The sequence below is a fragment of the Ylistrum balloti genome, unplaced genomic scaffold (assembly GCF_031769215.1).
Source record: "Ylistrum balloti isolate Yb309-2 unplaced genomic scaffold, AGI_CSIRO_Ybal_v1 Utg370516, whole genome shotgun sequence".
NCBI lineage: Eukaryota > Metazoa > Mollusca > Bivalvia > Pectinida > Pectinidae > Ylistrum > Ylistrum balloti.
The window spans coordinates 532,883-558,852 of record NW_026782331.1 but is presented as its reverse complement, the minus strand read 5'-3'; the positions used below and the strand labels follow the sequence as shown (position 1 = coordinate 558,852).

Here is a 25,970-nt window from a genome sequence, read left to right as displayed (position 1 = left end):
TATCGTGGTGTTTCTGTGTATTGGTGTGTGTGAGGGCGTATGTGTGTACTCCAACCATGTGTGAGTGTGGCATTGGCACGGGTGTGAGTGAAATACGTATGTTTTGTAATGAATAATAACTTGATACAAATTGATTTAACTCTGTCTGCTCAGGTGTTGTTCTATACCACGTACGCGTACGTAAGTTTATTCGAAAATCTATTATGACCGATCACTATAGTAATTTTACTTCTACATATAGATCGCTTTTTTGTGAAGCTGCTTATTTAAAATGCGACTCTTTATTTGTCTCGTTCATGTGTTACCTTCTGCCATTGCTTGGAGTGGCTGTTTGCGAACCGTGCCGACTGAAAGTGCTGTCGTCGGAGTATGAAAGTTGAAGCCATATGACGTTGGTGAATATTTAAAAGAATTGGGCATAAACGTTATCATTGTGTAAAGTTAATATGTAATAGCATAATTTCCTAAATTTACGTTTTTTATTCAGCCTTTTGAGATAACTTGACTGTATTTTGAAACCGATATAGATAGTTTACAATTTTAAAGTTTTAGAAGAGAAAACAACAACAAACATACATTCAAAGTTACGTCATGTTTTATTTCAAACATTGTGGCGTGTTTTGGTCACGGCAATCTTTATTCGGCTATTTGGTCAGCCCTAACAACACAAGCATCAAGTTCAAGAACATCAAATCAAGTTCACAAGTTCTAAAGCTCAGGTTCACACAAGGCAAAGTTTAGGTCTAGGTTTACAGGTATTAATGAGTATCTTGCTTGTTAATAACAATTTTTCAGATCATTCCATTAATTTTCTACTAAGTAATTTGGTTGTATAATGTATTCATTTTTCTAAATTAAAAAGCTTTTATGTGTTAGAAGATAAAAATGACCTTATTTAAAGACAGAAAGATTCGATCGATAGCAAGGCTTGATATATATAGATCTTATATCATTATACAAAGGACATGTTTGAATAAAATGGTACTCGTTATCGATATTATTACGACATACAGGGTAATTATAAAGTTGGCGAGGAATATTCCTTTGTCTGTTCGATTCGACAAGAAGACAATGCGAACATAGTTTTACAATAGCCTTTATCATTGACAGGAATTGCTTTTTGTTTGCAATGCTGAATACTCTACAACGTGCTTGTATATAATACAGGAGACAAAGGCAAAAGCAATTTCTTGCTATACAACGTTTAAAAGAATATTGACAATTATGACATGACGAGAGACCCAAAAATACCTAATGCGTCAAGCTCGTGTTTGATTTCCGCAAACTTTTTACAATTTCGATAATATTAATGTATATGTATACATATCCTTTTAGAATGCAGTTATTGGTAGACGGTAGCTTACACCAATACGTAATTATTCTTATTTACGCAAAAAGACAACGGGACCCTACCAAGTTCAAAGTTCAAAGTAGCATTGGGTGTCAACCGTTTAACTCCAAGAATATTTTTACAAAAATCTAGTTTTATCTTCTCCAAGTCGGGCAGTATGGAATCCTCATACTTCACTACTGTAAATCGAAGCACTTCCTACATACGTATCAAATAGACTTGACAATATGGAGAAATTCAAATACATGGATACACAAGTCTGTTTCAGTGAGAATAATGCTTTCCTACATTAGGACGCTAACTGTCATCGCGATGAATTTAAGTTACAGTTAGATTGTAGTAGCAAGCCAAAGGTGGCAAAAACTACCTACATTTTCAAACAATTGACCATTATGGACTCCGCCTCCTAACTCTATTGTATCAATCTCCACAAGCGATTGGCGGAACAGTCGATCATGGTATGCAATGTTGCATGCTGATTGTTCGACCGTTTGATATTGATGATGGTGTACATTGTATATACATATAGAGATGTTTGAGAATACGTGTGTGTATATTTTGCTTTTATGAACAGGCATGCACAACACATGTTCATAATGTTGATTATTATTGTCCGGTTATTGTGACACGTATTTGGAACTTTGCGTAAAAAGAGGTTCTTTCGCAGTGACAATTCTCGACAAGAAAGCAAATGTATTGATTGGTAGTGTACATGTAGGATGGGGAGATATTGAAAACTATTTGCTTCATAAATTTTGGAAAGAAAAACTTTAATGTAGGATTAAAGCATCCTTTAATGTAATAACTTTTCGGTTTAAACCCAAAGCCAAGGATACGTCCAATAGATACACAGATTCTAAGCTAGTTGTGTGGTTATGATCACGGGGACTTGGCACGAATTCTCCGCCCACTGATACATATATATATATAAAGTCGACTTTGGGTTGGGAGTTCCCTGGGGATATGTACTTATGAATCATTTCACTGAAAAACAAACATTTCATTATCCAACGTATATTAGTTGCCATTTAGAAACAAATAATCTTTTAATAACTAAATATCACGCCTAATACTGCAATGAAATACAGTCGAGATTACTGGTCCAAGAGAGGCAACTCTACTCAGTGGAGCGTAACGCGATAAAGCCCATATGCTTTCTGAAAACAAGTGCCTGTCGCGGCGACTTCAAATAAATGATGCTTTCCATCCATATTTTATTTTCCTAGAAATCCTTTCACACGGAGTCGATCAAAATCACATATGAAGTCGATATACGTATGTCCGGAAATGAGCATTACCGCATATTATATAAAGGTTTAAGACACATGACGGATTGTACTTTAACAGAATTGTCAGTAAATTGGTCCAGTATCGAAGCCGCCGAGATGTCGTCTCTTATCGAAACCTGGCGATCTAACAGAAAAGAAACAATCAGGTTATTGCGAAAACTCGCAGATGAACTGGATTGTATGCAAGTACACGTGGACAATTCCAAGTTGGCAGGAAATACCATGTCTGCTGTAGCTGGCGTTGGCACAGTTGCTTGTATTCTTGCTGCCCCGTTCACGGGCGGTTTGTCCACTCTAGGTCTAACAGGGTGTGCCGGCCTCGGAGTTGCTGCAGGTGCTGTCAATCTTGGAGCTTTGATAGGAAAACATTTCCGCGAAAAGGATTTGATTGAGGAGGTTCAAAAAGCTCTCAACAAAGATCGCAAAGCGGGCGATGAATTAAACAAGGCGTCTATTGACGTTTCTGGTACATGTAGAGAAGCAATACAGCTTGGGATGGATGTTGTCCACGTCGTGAAGGATACAGGTAAGGTAGCCAAACAGGCTTCAAAAGCAGCGTCGAAGAGCTTCTTTGCTGTTTCAGTAGTCCTTTTACCGCTGGATATTATGGATTTGATACAATCTATTACCGACGTCAACAATGGATCCACCAACGCAACTGCAAAAGAAGTACGACGCATCGCTAATGAACTTGAAAAAGAGATGAGAAATATGTGAAAATTACAGGTATTACTAATTTGCATTAGCATCAATGTTATCAGCTCATTTTTACACATTTACGATTTTATTACTGTCTAAATAACACAAGGTAAAGGAAATATGACCTATTTAAGTTTTATATATAATTTCTTAAACAGAAAGCTTTCGTTCCTGACACGATGTCCTTATTTAATATCCAGGCATCATTATTGTTGGAATATGGTTTCCACGCTTGTAATTCAAATCATTATTTTTTTATCCATTTCTTTACATAAATTGAAACAGGAAAAAAAATCATTCTTCTTTATATATTCTTTTAATTCAATCTGACATTTAAAAAAAACAAATTCATTTTCGCTTCTTTTCCTAGTTATCAATTATTAATAGATATATTATCTAAATCATCAATCAATGGAAGGCCGAACACAAATAAACGATGTAATATCCAAATCCATGCTTTATATTACTTCTTTTTTAAATATGTAATACTTTAACAAAGAAGCTAAATTAAATGGTGTATTTTGAAATGATATTTAAACAATAAACTGTAACCAAATTGGGTATACAAATTGATATGAAGCAAAATCCCGGTGGAAGATAAATATAATGGCACCCATAACATCATCTTAATAATGATAATGTAAGTTGTATGTCCATTTAGAAAGTGATGTATGTTTATATTTCAGACTGAACATGAACGGGAGGTTCGAGGTTCGAGCAGCTGGACATGCGACATATATGTGGAAGGACTATGTATCTGTATAACCTCTTGTCTAACGGACACACGTCATACAACTTGACGTTTGGTATATACATTTCTGGCTTATCAAAAACTTTTAAAACGTTGTTCTTCGCTGTTTTACTAAAAATGTTTTTAGAAGTACATTGTGTTTAAGGATAAGAAATTCATTTTTTCCGCGACATCTCAGATGAGGACGATTTGAAGACATTGAATTGGTGCTTTGATACAGGCGTGTTATAAGTGGTTCATCAAGTATTTCAAGTGGTCACTCTTGAGCCGTCACAGAAAAGGGCATATCTCCTACATCACAAAGACTTGTTTATGCATGCTAACTTACTTTGAATTGTTCATTTATTTTTATGCGCACAACTTTCTACAGCATATTGGATAAAGCTTTATTTAGTATATCTCATTCTATCATGATTTAAAAACATATTATCAATAAACTCTTTTTCCTTTAAAGACTGAAATGGCTTTGGGTGTTGATCTTGAGCAACTTGTCTTGTGTGCTAAGTCTGCGTTGAAGAAATCGGACTTACGAACAGTTTTAAGTCTTATTGTAATAAATTGCTCTTTTTGTAAAAAAAATATTACATTAAGATTAACCTTATTGTAATAAGTTGAAAATTGTTACAGAAAGCGACGGTTATTGTAATGAACACGGAATTTATTACAATAAGCTTAATAATTATTACAAAAAGCGTTGAAACTACATTTTCACACGTGCACATTTATGCGTCCTAATTATTGTACTGAAAAGTATTGTTATACGAATGGACTGTCCTAATTGGACGAGGAAGGTGTATCTATGTGAAGGCATCACGCACGTAGACACACTCACAAGCTTCGATAGGAATAGATGGTCGTCTGGCGGTCCTCTTGGAGTTAAGTTTTAAAGGGTCACTTAGTCATATACATCATCTTGCCCTTGTTTAATGAAAATGTTAACGTATACAGGAACAATTGTCACGATTATACTTTCACAATAATATTAAGAAGATACCAGTCTCTCTCTCTCTCTCTCTCTCTCTCTCTCTCTCTCTCTCTCTCTCTCTCTCTCTCACACACACACACACACACACACACACATACACATTTTGTACCGTTTTCGCCTTATTTTGTTCCGTTACGCAGATATATTATAAGGCATTCGAAGTTTTATTGGTCTTCACATACTTATACCCCTCATTTAGTTAAGGGGGTTTATAGAAATCACTTCGGGCGTCCGTCTGTACAATGCTTCCGGTAAGGACATCTCGGAAACTATTGACAGATAAAATTCTTATACACGTCATATCACCACTTCATCAAGTGCTACATATAATAAGATGTTACGATAAAATTGTGTACAGGATAACTCATGATTTTCCAAACAGATTGAACAAATTTAAGTCATATTCATACCATAGCTTCACACGATCAAATTCTACATCTACTTAAACGTTGATGGTCATCGGTCAAGGTCAAAGGTCAAATGTCAAATATCACCCTTAACCAATTTGTAAATAAAAGCTTGTGTTCATGATATTTCATAAATCCCGGATCAAATGTGATCCATATTCATACCATAGCTAAGATTTTGGTGGTCATTGGTCAAAAGTCATATTCGACCACATTTGAAATAAAAGCTTAAAGCTTGCAATTGTGAACAAGTTTCTTATATATATATTTCGACAGATGAAAATGAAAATAAAATGTGAGAACGAGGGGTTTATCTATATATTTAGATTCATGGAATCGACACAGCTCTTTGATTGAATGACATATACTGTAACCTACAATACTTATTATCATTCAGTAAAATATTGAAAGCACGTTTATATAGAGATTTTAATTCTTAATGAATATGCCATCAAAAGGAAAGTATTAGTGTATGGAAGTAAGCCAATATAAGCTGAAGAGAAGAGTCAAAGCTCCTGTAGTAATGTATACATAACATGGTTCATGACGGATTTCTCTTACTTACTGAAGCAGGAAAATGTACAGACTTGCTTGCAGATAAATATGCATCTTCACGGAAATCGTTTGTCGGATCAGTAATCCAGGGAGGAAATCCTATCTTTTCCTGTAGCCTACACAAAACAAGAATATTGAATATGATTTTACTGATATAAGTAATTCTTAACACTTATAACACTTTTCAGACAGACTTCGACATATCTAGTAAAGTTACGAGAAAATGGATATCAACATAAATTCGTTACCGGTGGGTTCTGATGAATTCCTTATGGAGGAAGAGAAGAGAGCCTACTTGGAAAACTTCATACCATTCACCATTATGATGGCTTTCATCTTCGTCGCTGGGACTATTGGAAACATTACAGTCCTTGTTATCTACTTCCTCAGATACAAACCCTCGACATATAGGGTGTGTATTCTGACTCTTGCCGCCATTGATCTATCTAGTTGCACCATTGACGTGCCAGCCTACATTGCTGAAGAACGATTCAGTTATACATATCGTTATGGCGTACCGTGCATTGTGTTTGAAACTTTCCACTTCTTCATTCTTAGCTTTTCTTATATGATGTTGAGTTTCATTGCGATAGAGCGATACCGCAGGTCGTGTAAACCCTTTGCTCATCAGATAACTTTGAAAGAATCAAAACTGATCTGTCTAGTTCTTGGAATCGCGTGTGTTTTTATTTCTTCGCCGGGTATTTGGATCCATGGGATTGTCCTTGTTCAAGTGGATGGCGCAAATGTAACTGGTTACAGATGCGACGTGATAGACAAATCATCAGCACTGACAAAGGGTTATTATGTGCTATGCTTACTTCTTCTGCTTGTTTCTTTAATCATATGCGGGTCTATGTACACACTAGTAGGTCGAGAGCTTGTCAAAAGAAGAAACGAATTGAAGCAACATTCTGCAAAGTCGGCAGTTATTCCATCTGTGGCAAAGGAGACTGAGGGAGAAAGTACTACATCAAAGACACAAGGCACCAACGTGGAGAACGCAGAAACGTCGTCACATGAAGTTATGGACATTGAATCGGATCAGATAGACAAAAGCGAAACCACTTCCATCGATCACAACAATAAGATCAGTACGGAAGACACATCGCATATAATTATAACCAAACACAAACACAAACCCAAGGGGTTTTTCATGAAGAAGCAAAAACCTAAAAAGAAATCTCTGAAGTTGAAAATGGCAGAGGATTTGAGGAGGAAACGGTACAATAAAAGCGTCAAGATAACACTGATGTTTCTTGTGGCATCAATTCTTTCCTGTTTGTCGGCATTTCCTTTGCTTCTACTCCAGACAATCGAAGGTATCAGCTCGTCTGCAATGAATTACATGGAAGAGAATTTTTTGTGGCTTTCAGTTATTTTGGCACGATTTCAACTTTTTAATCACATATTTAATCCGTTTGTGTACTGTTTTATGGATGAGAAATTTCGCAGTGAATGTCTTCTACTTTGCGAACGTTTTAGAAATAAAATTTCGGATAAGTGTTGCGGAGGAAAGTCAAAAAATGATATACAGTAAGAATACCATATCGACCTAGTTATTGTCACAACGAAATAAATCGTTCTTTTATGTCTGACTGGGCACAAAATGGAGTAAAATATCATAAATATTCAGTTATATACAGAATACATGGTCTGTTTCTTAAAATATAAGCTGTATTTTGGCGAGGGTGAAGACAAAAGTCGCTTTTGTCCCTTTGTCGCTATAAGGAAAAGTACACTACAAGTTTGGCGACACCTGTTGGTAAAGTATAAAGGGGTTAGTAAAAAGTTGGCATTTTAAATGGCATTGCCGTGGAGAGAGAACAAACGTAGATGCGATATTGAAAGAAAGTCGAATGAGTGAAGTTGTGTGTATAGTATTCTATTTTCTTTGAGCATCTTTATTGTTCATATATTGCGCTCGTTTTATCGACTTTGAGTTTGGATTAAGATTTTGATAACATGTCAGTATTTGTTTCGTTGTTTTCTAGTATTTTTTTTTAAGCATTTCCTGTTATTGGTGGTACCGGTAGTAAGTCACAATTAGGCAAATACTTAGTATATTCAGTTTTATTGAAAACATAGGACAGTTAATAAATGTATACATAAATTTGGCACATAAATGTTCTATCTGGGTTTTTTTTTTCTCAAATTACAAGTCATCTTTCACAGAACACCTTCATCAATATAAGATATATATTTTACTATCTCTCATAACAATATATAAAAAGCAATGGGTTCAAACGCAGGCAGTACTAAGAATTTTACAATTTCGGTATTTCATGTTTTTGTCTTATAAATTCTCCTGTCCCACAAATAAGAGGTTATAAATAGAACTTGTGAAAAAAGCGACTGAAGAAACTTCGTTAAACATGCAAATTCACTCTTTCAAATCATTTTATTATCACCGCGGAATGTAACAACTTAGGTGAAAACATCAAGATGATTTGCAATTTTGTCTTTTTGAATTTTTTTTAGACATGAGGAACTGACATTTTACTTATAAAAATATGGAGAGTATATGTAAACAGTCTAGGATTTTCGGCTTTTGGTGAGCAGTAATAGAGGTTTCCACGTTCTTCGAGTTGTGCGTTTATAGCAAACCAATATACCGGTATGTAAGTAGACAAAGCAGTATCGACCAATAGAAAATGCCCTTTAGCAAAGGATTTCTATTCATACAGTGGCACTGTATTGGTAATTAACAATCTGGTTTTCCCCGTCATACACCAGCGTCAGAGTATTTTGTGTTCTACTAAAATACCTTATTTCAAATCTCATTTTGATCATCTCGTTTCTGGAAACCCGTGAATTCTAGGTAGCACATTCCTATTAATCATTCTGATTAAATGAGGTCTCAATAAGTGAGTGGGAAAGACATGTACAGCCTACACTACTAGATACAGTACCTAGATTTTGAAAGAAAGCAAGAGTCTAACTTTCCCAGGACAAACATTTTTTTTACCAAATAACAACTCTGATATAAAATTGATAACATGAGAGCAAAACATGGACGAAATTTTATTTGACTGATAAAAAAAAAAGAGAAAAAAATATTGTTCAACAGAGTGAATAAATTTTATTAACAAACAACATTGGAACAGTTAATATCACAGCAGATTTCAACAATAATGAAAAAAACAATCGGTGGTCAACAGTTTTGGCACATGATGGTCACAGAAATGAAATCATTATTAAATTATGGATATCATCAACAATTTTTTTTAACAAAATATCAAAGACTGCAAAGGAAGTTACTGGTAAACTAATCAGGAAAATTTCATTTGTTGTCACTCTATTCAATATAAATTGTTTGGCATACAAACATTTTTGATAAGATCAGGCTTTCACATTATCATTCACATTCTGGTTTTGATATTTTGTAACACTTTTTTGTGTCGGTTTATTTCCCTCTCTTTGTGTTTTTTGTGTAAATCACACCATAATTTCCCTGGCGACAATACTTGCTTTCCTCTTTCTTGTTCCAGGGCCATCATACACATCTTGACTGTCGCAAACATCAAATTCATGATGCTGTCAATAAAAAAACCCACAAACAAACATGTAAGAATATCCATAACAAATGGTAATGACAAAAACATACGAAGTGTCTTTAGAAATAACATATGTATTTAACATCAATCAGCTATAAAAATGATTGTAGGAAACAAATCTACAAGAGTAACTTTTAAAAAGAGTGGGTTTTTACAGATATCAATGGAGGTGCTTCTAATTGATGATATGTACCCAATAAAAGACATTAGTATTTGAACAATATTAAAGATAAGTAATCCAGGGGAAAAAAAGCATTATGAAAGATGTGAAGAAAACTGTATTTCACTTACTCCATCCACCTTCGAGATTGCCCTTTTCCTTCCTTTCTTTGTATTTGATGGTGTTGCAAAATCCTGATCTTCATTGTTCATTTTAGTATCAAGTCTTGGACTTTGACTCACCTTGTTAAAAGAATTCAAAAATGAATGTTTTTTACTAATTAGGATTAAATAAATAATTCTGAAAACAATACACAGCATTAAAATCAATATCTCTCAACAAGTGTGATTGGAAATCCCACCACCATGTTATATGCTTTTCTTCAATAAATTAGGCAACTGTTGCTATTGAAACAAGAGGCCTCTAATGGCCTCCATTGCTCATCCGGTATTTAATGTTCATTAAAAATGCAAACCATGTTTATCACAAATACATTAACATGTGCACCCCTGGCATTCTAAGTGGGCACATCCAATCACTTTAATCAATTTCCTAACAAACATTAAATTCTTACATTCGGTTCTAAACAATGGCAATTACAACCTGGATTGAAGGTTATATATCATTTCTTTTTCTCTCAAACTTCGTTGGGCTTTGACCAAGTAACACATTTCCATCAGATATTCCATTCTCAGACTTTCAATTTACCCAGAGAAGTGACTTTGATAAGGCTCAAGGTCATTTCTTTTTGCAAACTTTGTTGAGATTCTTCCAAGAGACCTACCTGCCAAATATTGTGATTTTAGAACTTTTGGTTACCAGAAGAAATTGTTTAAAATTTTAACAAATTTGACCCCTGTGACCTTTAATGTGGGTCAAAGTAATTCTTTCGCAAATGTTGTGAGTTCTGATGAATTGTTTAAAGTTTTAACAGTTTCGAAACCTGTGATCTTAATTATGGGTCAAGGTGAAAGTAAGTCAGAATTCATACTAGGAACTTATCAGTCAAATATCCTGCTTCTGGGCCCATTGGTTGGTTAGCTTAGCAAATTTGTATTCTGTGACCTTGAATAAGGGTCAAAGTAATTTCTTTTCTTAACCTTTGTCAGGCTTCATCTATTAACCTATCAGTCAGATATTACCTGAATATGTCAAGGTCATTTCTTTTCTCAAAGCTTGTTTGGCCTTATCCAAAGAACCTGTCAGCCAAACATCATTACTTTGGAAACCCTGCTTATTGAGAAGATACTCAAATGAAAAAGTTGATGCTAGACAGATATCAGACTGATAATGGATGCCATGCCATGGCATAAGCTCACTTGGCCCTTTAGGCCAGGTGAGCTAATGAAATCGAAATAACCAGAAGTGGACCTAATCCTTCATTTCAAAAGTAGTTAGGTGCAATCTTTAACACACAAAACTTTACCAATTACTGTCTTTTTCGCTTTGCTGATGAGAATTATCACTGGGATATGTGCAGCTTTGACAATCCTTTTACCCATTAAACATTTACACATCAAATTTTTATCAATGTTTGTCCATAATGAAGATTGTACATAAGACACACAAGTGAATTTCACCTTTTAATACAAAGCAAGGTACACTAGCAATATAATTCAATAAATGTTGTGATTCCACATACGTCTGATTATTTTTGTAGAACATCAAGTAGATGTATTTATTCTGGACTGTGCCTTATTTGAATGGAATTACATATGACATGCAAGTTAACATGCAAGTTATGGCAAACCTTTGGGACTAAAAATTTACTGGTAGTGTCTACCACCGAATAAATTCAAAACATTATGTCTGAATTGGAGATGTATTAAAGAATCAACTTATGTTTGCTATACAACATATATGATAAGAAGGGCAAAATTATACAGCACTATAGGCTGTGAATACAAAATGTATATAATTACAAACCTTATCATCCACCAAACCTTTGATAAATTAACGTTTCGACAGACAGAAAGAAAATCTTATTCTGTCCTGAATTGAACTCAAAACTACCTCTTCTACAGGTGCTCGTGTTTTCTTCTTGCTCTTTTTTCCTTTTTTCTTTCTTGAAAGACTGATACTGTCTGCCATCTCAGTCAGCTGAGAAATCTATTCAAATAAGAGGTACACTAACAACCAGACACCAACACTTAATTGAAAGTAGATATTTTTTTTCTTTTTCAATCATCTTGGATTTTACTAATACCTGAAAAAATAAAATAGTTTTTTGATTCTGAGACAAATATGTGTATGAATTTCAATACAAAAACAAACAAAAGAAAATAACACTGTGTTAATAGGATCTTAATTCAAACTCAATTTGTGATGAAACTATGGCAAAATTAAAAGTGAACAAAAGAATGATTTACAGGAAACTCCTGAACAAGTTTGCATTAATACTTCATTTAAAGCAGAAGAAACGATAAGTTAACACTGCTGTTTGGTAAGTACCACACAATACTTTGATAATAAAATTTTATACTAGATGGCATATAAATTATACTATCTACATGTGTATATTTGTATTTTAATGACCTTGTGATAACCTTGATCCTATTTTCAAGGTTGCTTACTCTACACATTCATTTGTTCAAGTTTCCATTTCTTATGTTACTGAGAATATAGCATTATAACAAGGTTTTACTATATATATATAAAATAAGTATCAAAGACAATAATCAAAACTTAACAATAAAAACATTATACAGTTGAAACTCGTCTCGAAATCTTGAGTCAAAATTCTGCTTGAGACAAAATAATTTCCAAGTCCCATTTTCTCTCTTTCTATCTTTGTAATTTTAGTAAAAATAGCTCTAATTTCAATGATTTGAAATATCGTTTGAGTCTATGTGATTTTTCAGTCCCTTCAATGGTAAAGCAATGGAAAAATCATTCATTGTCTTGAATTTATTTTTGTCAAAACATCGGCACGTCTTCTGAAGAAATCGGTCAATATGTACAACGAGTATAAGGTTACCTGTGTGTAACACATGGCTAATTACGGCATATATGTCTATGTACACACAACACTTAGTCTGTGACGATTAATTACTAGTTTAATTATCAAATTAAATGTTGGCTTCTTAATTAGTGTTACCATCCTGTAGTAGTGACTTACTTATATATTAAACAAGTCGCACATTTATACATGACATGATAATTTAGCTTGGTTGCATGCATCTTTAAGAACGCTAAAAACAAAACCGTCAAACCAGTAAAAACATTTGGACAAAATTTGATCCCCACAACTCAGAGAGAAACTAATTTTTGTACTTGTTTACTAAAGGACAGTGATCGAGTACTTTGGGGATTTAGTGCTTGAACAATGCAGTGCTGAGAATATTTTCTATTGATAGAATCTACGTCTGTGATTTGTTAAGTCTAGTGCTTTTATGATGTTTTCTATAACAGGTAAAAACTTTCCATGTCACCTTTTCCATATGTTTATTCATTCATCGTAAAGTCATGCTAATATGATTTGCAGCTACATACATCATTTCTTGTTGCATATCAAAAGCAAATACAAGCCATAAAATATATGATATATATGTGCTTTGTCAGTAAGGAGAATGTACATGGATCAAAGTGAGTACCAGTGTAGCTAACTGGTATTGTTGTTACCTTTTTTGTTATTTGGATGAATAAACAAAGTATAAAGTAGAAATATAATTTTTCTGTTTATTTACTGCCATTTCAAATAATAGGTTAAATTATGCAGTTTGTACCATGGTTTACTGTGCTATTGTAGCCCTTCTTCGTTCAACTGTACATAATCAATGTCAGGAAACTGATGTTGTCAACTTTATTTTTGTTGGAGTCAAATTTCAGATGAGCCAAAACATTTCCCACAGTCCCTTGAATTACGATATAACCAGTTTCTCCAGAATTTCTATTCCACTGTTATCATTTATGGAAAGAAAGTAAAAATGATGTAGATATTTAATTCACATACCTGTGTATCTTCTTTTGACTCTGGCTGTTTTTCGTTGTGTTCCTGTGGCTGACAATTTTTCTTTTTGAAATACCTTGGTATACCTTCATTCAAAATCTTACTTTTCTCCACCATTTTCCCAAGTCTTTGATGAAAAAGAATTATTAATGTAAGAAGTATTTTTATAGGTACCAGTATCAATTCATATGAAATATATATATGTAACAAAATCATTCAAACTAAATATTTAACTGTACCACAAAGCTATAAAATCAAAATGTAAGGTGTCCATGAAAGAGCAAATGTATTTACTGCAGCAAACTACATCTAAAATAAAGAAAGGCAACATATCAAATCATCATATACCATTCTAACTAAGCCTGCCATGCTCAGAAACTGCCAGTTACAAATACGTTTAAATGAACAGACAAAAAAAAAAGATATACCAATATATATCCTCTCAATAATTGAAAATAATGTTCAGGATATTTAGAGGAAGAATCAAAATGAAACTAGAATATGGACACACATCAGGAAGAGTCCCACACTCTAAACCTGAATGTTACATTTATATAAACACCCTAAACTGACAATTTTTCATTTGAATCTTGGCACCTTCACTTCATAATGTAAAAAAATATTGTGTGTTAAATATGAATAAATATTTCAAATTTGACCTTCACCTTTGATCTGATGATAATGAACATTAGTTGGATAACTTCTCATTGACTTCAAATAATATACCAGTAACATATTTCAAATCTGACCTTGACCTTTAACTTGTTTCAAGTGACCATTGACCAAATAACTTGACCTGTGGTCGATTGACTTCTCGTTTGATTTTGGTCCATTACACTTCATTATGTCAAAACAAAAAAAACGTATCAGTAACAGTTTCTAATTTTGCCTTAACCTTTGACTGGATGACCTTCATCTGAACTTCAAAAACAAAATAAAAAATCAGACGAACAAACAAACAACTTAATTAAAAAGTTGCACCTGCATCTTCCTGTTGGCCCTTTGTCCACTTTTCTCACATAGAAAATTGAAAAACAGAAAGATTCTGGTAAAACACCAAAAACACTGGAATACTATCATCAATCATTTGTTACCTTTTCCCTTTCCCTGCATTGCGAATGAAGCCTTCTTTTTCCAATCTATTCATAAGACCTTGAGCCACAGTCATCTCCACACCAAGTCGTCTAGCTAGGTTAGGTCCAATTACTCTGTTCATCTCTGAGGTCGCCATCAGGGCTCTCCTCCACAGACAAGTAGCCTATATTCATAAAAAAATATTGCATCTTAGTTGCTGTTAAATATCTATTAAGTGTTAGTATGGAGGATGGTAATTTGTACTCTTTTCATGGCCCCATGAAGGTATGAAGTTTGATTGAAATCCTATGAGAATGGAAGTCCCTTGACTACGGATAACAATTAAAGAGATACAGATGGTTTCTTTCAAAACAAATTCAAAACTAGACAATTAAATCATTTTTGAAGTCCCCTCAAATATTCTGACAGGAATTATTATCAAGTACATGCCATATGCACTGACGAACTTTGATCAGAATTGGAAAATATCTAAATCTGTATCAATTAGAAGTCTTTTTCAATGATTTAGCCCTCATTATTAAACAGAAGTTACATAAGTATTTGTTGTGTGCGAGACACATAATAAAAGGCCAGATATTGTAGTAAAGACAAGTACATGTAGCTTACGAAAAATAAAAATATAGGTTTCAGCTATCTACTAGTAATCATTAAATGTGCAGATTCTTTGAAGAGGCATTATCTCAGTGGCTTGTTTACTGTGGATATAAAAATTCATGTTACTTGTACTCCAATTGCTGATAAAGTATTCAGGTATGGATCTGTTGGTTCTTTTTCTTGATTTCCTGGCTACAATAGAAGAAACAAGATCTTTGAAAAACATAACAAAACAATCTTTTTTCTTGTACTAGAAAAAATGTTCATCATTATGACACATGTACAAAATCAAAACATATCAAAGTTGTTGCACAATTTCATATATTTCAAACTAGTATTCCAACACAGTGATAATTCTGTCTTATAAATGTACTACAAGAGCAATAATACATCCATTTCAGAACATTTCTATCATCATAACATGAGATTGGTGTCAATTTATTACTATTATCCATTGATTTAATGTATGTGACTTTAAAGCACTTTTTCCATAATTTTGTTAGTAGTAGGCTGTGTAGTGAAAGTAGGAGGCTGTCCTGCCGTTTTCGTGTAGTCGTGTACAGAACATTATTATGGAACTGGATTGGTGTAGGCGGCCAAATGATCAAAGTAGCTGGTCAAATTGGCCGGCGACCGGCTCTTATGGAAAACCCAGAATAATCTTTTAACATATGATTCTACCAAATTAAGAACCCAAAACATTGGAACTCACTAAAATGGAATATGAAATATGATATTTTTTGTCCAATATCTTTTTCTTTCCAAATTAACAAAGTTTGCAGTATCATAAAACATTTTTAAAAGTTTTATAAGTTCAAATACTCCACCTCTCCACAGACATCACAGATGTGTTGTGTTGGAGCATCTGCCTCAGACTGCACAAGGAAGCACACTCCATGCTGCCATACGTTGCAAACAGCACACAAAATCATTAATCCATCATCCTGCAAAGAAATGAAAAAAAAATGGAGCATTGGTAAATTATTTCTGAAGTGTAATGTTTGCAGCTAACTGCACAAGCCGAAATTTGTTTTTGAAGTCATTACACGAGAGATTTATTTTTATATCATTATTTATATCACTATCTGCAGTGTGAGCTATAGTCCTACAACAATTTTTTACATAAATACTTTGACCATTGGATTGAAAATGCAATACCACTTAATCAAAGTTGTATAAATCAGTCAACATAGGTTTGAACAACAGTCATTTTCAGAAAATGAAGGCTGGGAAAAAATTATATAAAACTAGAACTTCTGAGGATATCTACTACCCATTGCAGATGCAAAGACCTCTATACTCCAAATTCGGTCAAAACTCCATGAAAAAGTTTTTTAAAAAAAAGAGTTGATAACTAATTTAACCATTCACTTATGCAGTTGAACCCCATTATCCCGAACTTGTATAACTCCAAGACCCTGTTAAAGTCAAAGTATTTCGCCTGTCCCTCCCAAACTTTTTACCAAACTTTTGATCTCGCTCAATTGAATACTTAGATAACTTGAAGACTTCCAATGGTTCCACCCACTTTCGAAATAGCAAAGTTTAACTGTACCTGTACGGTCCCCATAAAATCCCCATAAACCAAATTTAATCAAAATAATTCAATTTCAACCAACCAGAGGCCACAATTTGCCTTAGCATGGTTGTCATGGCAAAGAAGCATATATAGTGACATTCATAACTCTATATACATGTACCAAATTTGGTCAAAATCAGAAAATATCAAATTTTGATCAATCATAGGCCAGAATTATGTTGCCATATTAACTGTTTTGAAAACACCTGATGTATCCTACTATAGGTTTTGATAAGTTATAACATATGGTCAAACAACAAAATCTTTTGAATGATCAAGGAAAAAAGGTCATTCATAGTAAAACTTGTTTACAGTTACCAGTTACCATGGCAACCAAACTTTCAGAAAAATAAAAGTTGCATGCACATCAACATATGGTCCTTTATATTGGTGCTTTGCTAGGGACATGAATGCAGGACCTCTGACTTATCTAAGGCTTATCCTTCACCTATGGAACTGAAGTTCTTTCTAGCAGGGATGTATATGTAGCAACTAGAAACAGTCCTTATCAGGGTTACATACTCCCTTTGCAGTAAAGAGAGTTTGTTCTTAAAGTTTCTCAGTGTTACAGTGATATAAGTGAAATTAATTCTTTAGTCCCTACACTAGCACTAACAGGGTTCATTTACTAAATGAATGCCTCCACAAGAGATTAAACATCAGGAACCTTAGGAATGCAAGGTTAGCACTCAACCAATATAGATGAAGAGATGATACATGTATTGCAGAAGCATTATTTTATTACTTTCAGACCCAAAAAAGTACCTACACACGTTACATAGGCATGCACATTAGGTTTTAATGGTAGTTAGAATTTATACCCTAGGTAGACAACAAGTGGAGAATCATATACAAACTATCACCTATCTTGGCCAGTAATGTCACAAAACATACCTCATTACATCCACAAGGACAACGAACTCTGAGAACTTCATCTTGGACTGAAGTTTGACTCTTCTGAGATCCAGTTGTATCAATAGCTCGGTCTGTCGAACCTTTAATAATGATGAGTAAACAAGTTACCTTAAACCTAAATAAACACACTTCATTATATTTCTATAGCACAAAATCTTGAATTGCTGTATTCCCCTACTTCGATGAATGCTTTCTAGAGACTGTACAAGATACTGATACATGAGAGCCGTTGACATTGATTTTAAACCTGATAATCACAGGTTACTGTTCAATTCTTCATATCATTCTAAATATTAGTGGTTTGGTAAAGAAATAGTCCTAGACTGACCAGGCATAGCAGGCATTTCTGTTGGTACTACAGCATCTGGTGTATGATACTTCTTGGATTGCTTCCCACGAAGAGACATCTTCTCTGTTGATTTGTTATCATTAAAAGAGTAAACATTGCCTTTACACTCCTGGATTTCTTTTTCCTAAAACAGAAATTTTAAAACATTACAATGGTAATTCTACTAAACAGATGAACAAGATATACTGCAAGAAGTGGCTATACAACATAAATTGAAAGGAAATGTGATTAGATATAGGAATGGAAGGTTGAAATGACACTCCAATAGTGTGTGCCAAGATGTGTCCATGCAAAAAAGCATGCTGACTCTATACAAAAAATTGCCACACAATGCTATGCCCAAAGCAGAAAGAATGCGGAAGTGCATTACAAAATGAAACCTGTACCATGTAAAAGAATTTATTGCCTTAAAAGGTATACAAATATGAGGAGATCTCTGAACATTCCAAATACAAACAAATCAAACTGTTTTTCAGGAAAATACACATACAACTTTTTATCATGATACTTTGCCATTGAGCCTACAAATATTGAAAAAAAAAATGTTGATAACCAAGAGAAGAGGTTACTAGAAAAGATGGAAGACAGACAATATCTTACTATAATATCAAAGAAATTGATGAAAAACTTATTACAATTCTGAAAAAAACAAATTAGAATAACTCCTCTTAAAACAGTTGATTCAAAATGCTATTCACAACAGGCTACTAAGTTGGAAAGAGATCCATATGTCAAGAACTAAAGAATATATCGTCCAGATGAGTAAATTAAAATGCTTAAAGTAATGCAACTATGTTACAATTTGTATGAAGAAAGTCATTGTTTAAGGAAATATCTTCAGTCAATTACATCTTATGGAGTAAACACTAGAGTACACAATTCCCCAGTTAATTTGAATGATAGATTAATACATTTTATTTGATAAGAAACCTCTTTTTCCTTTTCATCCTCCTCTTGATCCTCCACACACATCTCTTCTTCTTGCACAGGATTTGCAACCTTTTCTTCATCCTTTTCTTCAGCCTGGTCATCTTTCAATTCAAACTGCTTACTGTCTGTTTTTATCCTCATTTTTATTCTATAGACAAATTGATTCACATACACACATTATGTACACATCTAAATCAAGCATATCAAAATCTTTAAAATAAAAAAAAAAAAAAAAATACATTTATTTGTCTCTTAGAGACTAAATACATGTTGCATATGGCACATTCATAATTTTGAATTCAATAGAATTTCAACGTCTTAATTTATGAGCAAGAAAATGTAACATGTGAAACATTTCTGAGAATACTAAATTACTAAATGTTCACTTGGCTTATCTAAAGTAAACTTCAACTGCAAAGCTTCATAACTGTGCAAGTTGCAATGAAATCGGAAAACAATTGTGACACTACTCTGGTAAGGGCCAGAACAACAGCTCTGGAAACACATGACAATTAAAGGCTTTAATGAGTTACAGCATTGGCCAAGTTTCATTAAAATTGATCTAAAGACTGATTGGCTAAGGGCATTACAAAAAAGCAAAAACAAAAGAATTGTTAGTACACAACAAAAGGCATTAAAATTAAGATATATATACTTACGTATGGAATTGCTAGATATGATAAAAACATTTTAAAATCGTTATTAGATTCTACCATCAAATTATTATATGCATCTTTAACTTTTCAACTGGTAATTCAGAACAGAATTTTTCAATTTCAGATTTGTACAATTATTGAATCATAAGCTCTGCTGGTTTACTAATACACAATATTTACTTTTGGAATTTATGAACAAGATAAAAAAAATATCAAATCGATAATTAAAAAACATTCTTATACAGTGAAGACATTTTTCCTTTTCATCACATCACTTACAGTTGAGACATCTCCAACTTTGATGTTCATAGGCTCTTCATCAAACACAAATGAATCGGTCTGTGCTGGCTTGAAACCTGGGGGCTCATAATCTTCTGGTGTACCTGTTAAAGGAAGAGTGCTGTAAAACACTTTATCATTCAACTGTCAATACCAGATGTAAAGCCAAGGGCTCATACTCTGATATTAAATATATTTACAAGTGAGATCTTTAAAAATCAAGATCAAAGGTTTGTTCAGAAGTGGGTTAACAAGTAAAATGTTCAAACTAAAGAGCTTATGTAAGAAAACAATTCCTTATCACTTTTGAATATTTGCTTATCTTATGGCGACAGGGTGAAAGACTTCATATTTTTGATATCTTAATACAATATCAGTAGGACCATATAAAGAAATTCTTCATTTCATGTTATCATCTTTTAGAAAGCAAAGCCCTTGGCAGCTCTACATTGACTTACATATATGTTAACTCGCATTTTCATTTCAAGTATGGAAAGAACACATAGTGATTCGTCTGGACAATCAACTTTTAAAATAGGAGTTAAATTTATTCCAAACAAGAGGCTCAATGGGCCAGTATCAATCACCTGTTATGCAGCTTATACAACATTTATCCAGTATGCTACATGCCTAACACTAGCACCCTGCATCTTTTGGTTACTGAGAAGTCATTTGAATATTTAAAATGCATTTGACACTCAAGATTTTGAAATTAAGTCAAAGTCATTCATATAAATAAACTTGTTATTAAGAGGTTGTTTATATATAATTAAACATGTTCAAATTCAGTGGCCTCTAAAGTGGGTCAAGGTCATTCATTTGAGCAAAAATGGTATGAGAGAAAGTCATTAGGAAGGGAAAAGTTGATACTGGATGGGCAGACGATGAATAAACAGAAGACACAATGTTTCGAATTGTGGCAATGGGTGGATAATGGATGCTGCACCACAGCATACATTCACTTGCCCTTCAGTCAGGTAGGCTAACAATTAAATTACTAGATCAAATTGGCATGATTTTGTTGATATATTTTTGTGATATTCATTTCATGTAAATAAGTACCATGGACATAGAAAGAACATACATTCATCATAATAAAGGAGCTTCATGGTCAGCATCACATCATCTGGTAAAGACTTTAATGTCTGGGTCAATACAACCATTGTTCTCAACAGTCTGATAGTAGCCTTCTTGGTCTCAAAAACAGAGTCAGCACTTGCAATCTTCTTTTCATTTCTAAAAACAGAAATATCCAAAAATGAATAATTTTGAATTCTGTTCATATGCTACAATTCATCCAAGCAAGTTACATAACATAAATAAATTTATCTTTAACGTTTTTTTAAAACCTATTTAATTTTACTCACTAAATTAAACTTCAAAGTACTGGGTATATGTTGTAGTACATCATATAACTTCAACTCTATGTTCTACCAGGCAATTGTCAATCAGAATCTGTATCTATAAGGTCCAGTGTAACAATAAAATCACTTCGAAATTTTACCTGTATAAATGCATGTGAACTAATGTGTGAAATCAGGTCTTTTTATTTGCATACATTTGTTAGTTCTTACATGTATGAAGCCAGAGCAACATGTATCAAGATGTTTGTCAACTATATAATATGTGTTTATAACTTCTAACAATATGAAATGATCAAATGTATCACTTACTTCTTTGCTTTAGTATTTCTTTACAGATTTTCAGAAATATGTTAGCTCATAATTAAAACTGTGGCTGTCCATTTATAGAACATTTGCCAAGATATTGATCCCTGAATTTGCACTTTGTTGAATTAAAGCAATTAAGGTCAAGTCATTTAGAGGTCAGAGTGACATTATTTTAGACACTGCCTCATTGAACAATGATACATGCATCCAGTGTAGGAGATACATATATATGACTACCATATGCACCTATATGCTACCATTTAAATGGCACTAACTGATCAAGAAAAGTCAACCAGTTATAATGTCAACTAATATAGCTCAAGAGATGATTAGTGTAAAAAATATTTGGAGTTTAACAACAAAAGATTAGATAAAAAACACAGAAATAAGTCTTTTTATCTATGATATAAGCAAAAAATTAAAAAAGTGTTTTCAATGCTTCTTCTTTTTATAATATTAGATAATTTTGTACTGTTTCAGTAAAAGGCTTACCTATAAACATCCATTTCTGCAGTGTTTTTGTATGAAAACTTGAAGGTGTAAGATTCAATGACTGTCTGCAAAGAATTAAACCAAAAAATAAAGTTTGAAAATATCAATTTTATAGTTCTATAATACCAATAAATACTGCGCTATCATACTATATACTTGTACAAACATTTTATATTACACAGATTTTGTAAGTGTGCTGACACTGTGTTATGTAGCACAATTGTTAAATGATAAGACAATGAGCAGCACCCAACCTCCCTGCCCTCTCCATCCCCAACCCATCCATCAGCATCAGTTCTCAACCTCATAATGTTTACTCTTTAGCATTAAAGTACATGTATTGTCTCAAAATAATGATATTAATGCTGGGAGAAGACTTGTTATGACTTCTTTTTTTTGGCAATTTCAAACTGGAAAAAAACTCTTGCAACTTGCTCCCCTGTAAACTTACATCAGGGTCCTCTGCATCCAGATATATCTGAAAAGTCAAGTATTTTCATCTTCAAAGCCAATTAAATCATAGTACAGTGAAGTGTTTATCTATCTATATTTCAATTTCTATGAAATATATTATGATGTTGTACATGCACATGTATGTTTTTTCATTGCTGCATTAAAGTGTCATTTTGGGTATCAACCAATAAACCGAAGGATCAAATTACATGTACTAGATCAAATCCACTGATTATAGACATGCAAAATGCATAATATCTATGTGATGTCAGGGTCAAATACAATAAGTTTCAGGATATTTGTATCTTGATCTAGATAAGTGAAGCTGACACTACATAATGCAATTGATTAAAACTATACTTACTCCCATGATAAGCATTCTTAGCTGAAAAAGGGAAAACATTTCTTTACTTTGAAGAAAAAACATCAACAAAAAAAGGCAGTCTAAGCATTAATTCCAAAGCTTAAAAAACATACAAAAACAGACCAAATGCTTTGACTGGAATAGAGATGCTAAAAGCATTTATATAAAGGTAGACAACTCTTACATAATTATACAGTGTCTTAATGATGAAATAACATTGAGATTTACTTTCATATTTCTTATCATATAATTCAAATTTGTACTGCAAGTTTATATCTCCTTGATGGCTTGATAAAGTGGATAGACATTTGTATGAGTTTATAATTTTGTGCTGCTGAATTAGTAGATACAATATATATATATCCTGGGTCTGTGTTTACTGCTTGAAATAACTAACCATGGGTAAATTGTTAGTTTAAATATCAGTTATTACCACTTCACATACACCACTGACTTAACTAGCCATAGTCAAATACCAAGAATCTGTACAATATCACATCATGCAAAAAATCATTGGGAGTTGATTATCTTACATATTTCTTGTCAACAGCATCAAAACAACCTTTGACCCATTTAATGACCTGGGATGCACCTGGACATGCACTATCATCTCTCATTATTTTGAGGTTCAAACCTGGAAATAATAAAGTACAACTGGAAAAATCTCAGATGGTATACATATCATTTGAACTTTATGGTGATAATTTGATCATGCAAATTTGCTGTTCATCAAATCTTTCTGCTATCAGCTATAACAGTTGATCATTTGATCTACATTGTGAACTAATTATACTATTGACTCTTCAGTTTGATATTGAAGACCTGTGTATCTATATGTATACATATGGTTGTTACATAGTACCAGAGTTGTGACATAGGATGACCTTCCCATTTGAAGAATCAGACTCACAGTTGTATTCTTAGGCCATGAAGTGTTTCATTTATACTTTATTAATACATAAACATACTTATCAAATCATCTTGGTGTCATGTGAAATTTAAAAACTTAAACTAAAATTCCATTTAATTCACACAATATTATCAGATCATTAAGTCACAGCATTCCTGAAATTTTTTAATAAGATCACTTTTTACTCTTTTAGCTACATACATATCCTACATTACATATATATGTACATTTTACCTTCAAGGCATCGGTCACCAAAAGCATGTTCTGGAAAAATTGCCCTCAAGTATGCAATATTAGAAATTGCAACTGCAAGCAACTTCTTGACAAACAATGCTGATTGCTGTTCAGTTACTTGCTCATTTGGAAATATTGAAGACCACTGAAGACAAATCAAATAAAGCAACTGATAATAAATTATAAATTTGGTATATATGTCAATATTCAATCAGACTGACTGTGTGATATAGTATCAATTAAGCTGTCTTTATCATATAGTATAAATCATAAATGTAAGAGTAACAACTACAAAAGCTTCCAAGTATATTGATCTACCCTATGACACAACTGCCCTGCACATCTTCAGGTATCCAGCCAAAGAGTGAAGGAAACACAGAATCGCCTACTTTAAATTAAGCGTTGGCTCTACCCCTTGTATTTTCCTAAAAATAAGAGAATGTCTACCAACTGGTAAATATGGACAATGTGAATTACACATCCTACTTCAACAAAGTTTGGATGTAAACAATAACAAACATGATTTTTTTTTTACTTACAGTGTTAGTTTTCTCTTGGGGTCTTTGTAAGGTGGCTGTACATGCCATATCTTTAATAGAGTAACAAATATCGATATCTGAAATTTGTGAAAATTACACAAGATAACAACTACGTGGGTAATAAAAAGTACTGCGGGGAAGAACAATATATGTTCAAAAGGTTTAGAGGGAAAATTATGCTACATGTTTTAATGATAAATTAAAGCATATCAAGTTTTAAAGAGATGGATGAAAAACTGAAGAAAAAAAATCAAACAAACGAAAGGTGGAGATAAAACTTTAAAACAAAAAAAACAAAGGTTAAAAACTCTTCCCAAAATTTAAAAACACAATGCCATTTAATCAAACACAATTTCAAGTGATGGTTATAAAACCTACGAAGTTTCAGAGAAATTGGTGAAAAACTGAGCAAGTAGATCTCCATATAAAAATAGAATGGCCAAAAAACAAAGGGTGATAACTCCTTCACAACTATTAATCATACAGCTTTGTAGGAAAAACTTTATGTCATGGTGATTAAGCTTGAAAGAAATCAGTTGAAAACTAAGACACATTAGTTCCGGACAAAATTGAATTATGAAAACAACAATATGCAGTAACTCTTCCTAACACAAATGAATCAAACAACTCACTTTCAAGAAAACACAACTTCATGTCATAGTGTTTAAGCCGATCAAGTTTGGAAAAAATCAGTTGAAAAATGTGATTTAACAATGGATGGACAAAGCCATACAATAATATGCCCCCGCGAAATTTTTGACAGGCATATAAAAATTGCAAAATGTTTGGGCATGATTGCTCACTCTCTTACACTGTTCAATAAAATTGCAGAAGTTATTGAAAATAACCTATGATCCTTGAACTTAACCGGTGACCACCTAAATATGATAAAGTGTAGAGTTTGATATTAAGATTCTATAGGCTATATAAGAGCCAAATTTGTTGTTAGGTTCTCAAGGTATGATATTGATTTTGAATGGGATGAGATTCACTGGGAAGTAACTTGACACGACCTAACAGAAAGGACAGTTTTTGGTTACAATATATATGCCTATGTTGAAGTGGTGACGATCATCGTCATGATTGGGAAAAAAATGATAAATATTCAAATAATCCCCATTTGTTGAAAATCAATATTTTTTGCGTAATCTTAAAAAAAAGTTTGACTCAAAATGTAAACTAATTTTGTACATGTACTAATGTACATT

The 25,970-nt window shown here is 33.1% G+C and overlaps 3 protein-coding genes across 3 annotated transcripts; 2 read left to right on the top strand and 1 right to left on the bottom strand.

Moving 5' to 3' along the window:
• Nucleotides 1-2,736: 2,736 nt before the first annotated feature.
• On the top strand, nt 2,737-3,357 carry LOC132555800 (uncharacterized). Its single transcript, XM_060220163.1, has one exon. The coding sequence runs from the start codon at nt 2,737-2,739 to the stop codon at nt 3,355-3,357; it is 621 nt and encodes a 206-aa protein (XP_060076146.1).
• A 2,903-nt stretch (nt 3,358-6,260) lies between these two features.
• Nucleotides 6,261-7,577, top strand: LOC132555799 (uncharacterized). The gene has a single exon (XM_060220162.1). It carries the CDS (start codon nt 6,261-6,263, stop codon nt 7,575-7,577), a length of 1,317 nt encoding a protein of 438 aa, XP_060076145.1.
• Nucleotides 7,578-9,404: 1,827 nt separating this feature from the next.
• LOC132555803 (uncharacterized) lies at nt 9,405-24,810 on the bottom strand. The gene is made up of 19 exons (XM_060220167.1): nt 24,763-24,810; nt 24,224-24,368; nt 23,613-23,713; nt 23,080-23,100; nt 22,714-22,740; nt 22,263-22,327; nt 21,185-21,336; nt 20,101-20,204; nt 19,825-19,835; nt 19,166-19,313; nt 18,215-18,359; nt 17,866-17,966; nt 16,220-16,336; nt 15,519-15,584; nt 14,798-14,961; nt 13,707-13,830; nt 11,768-11,863; nt 9,886-9,996; nt 9,405-9,574 (listed from the first exon to the last, which is right to left on the bottom strand). The coding sequence occupies exons 1-19, from the start codon at nt 24,808-24,810 to the stop codon at nt 9,476-9,478; spliced, it is 1,845 nt and encodes a 614-aa protein (XP_060076150.1). The 3' UTR covers nt 9,405-9,475.
• Nucleotides 24,811-25,970: the final 1,160 nt, after the last annotated feature.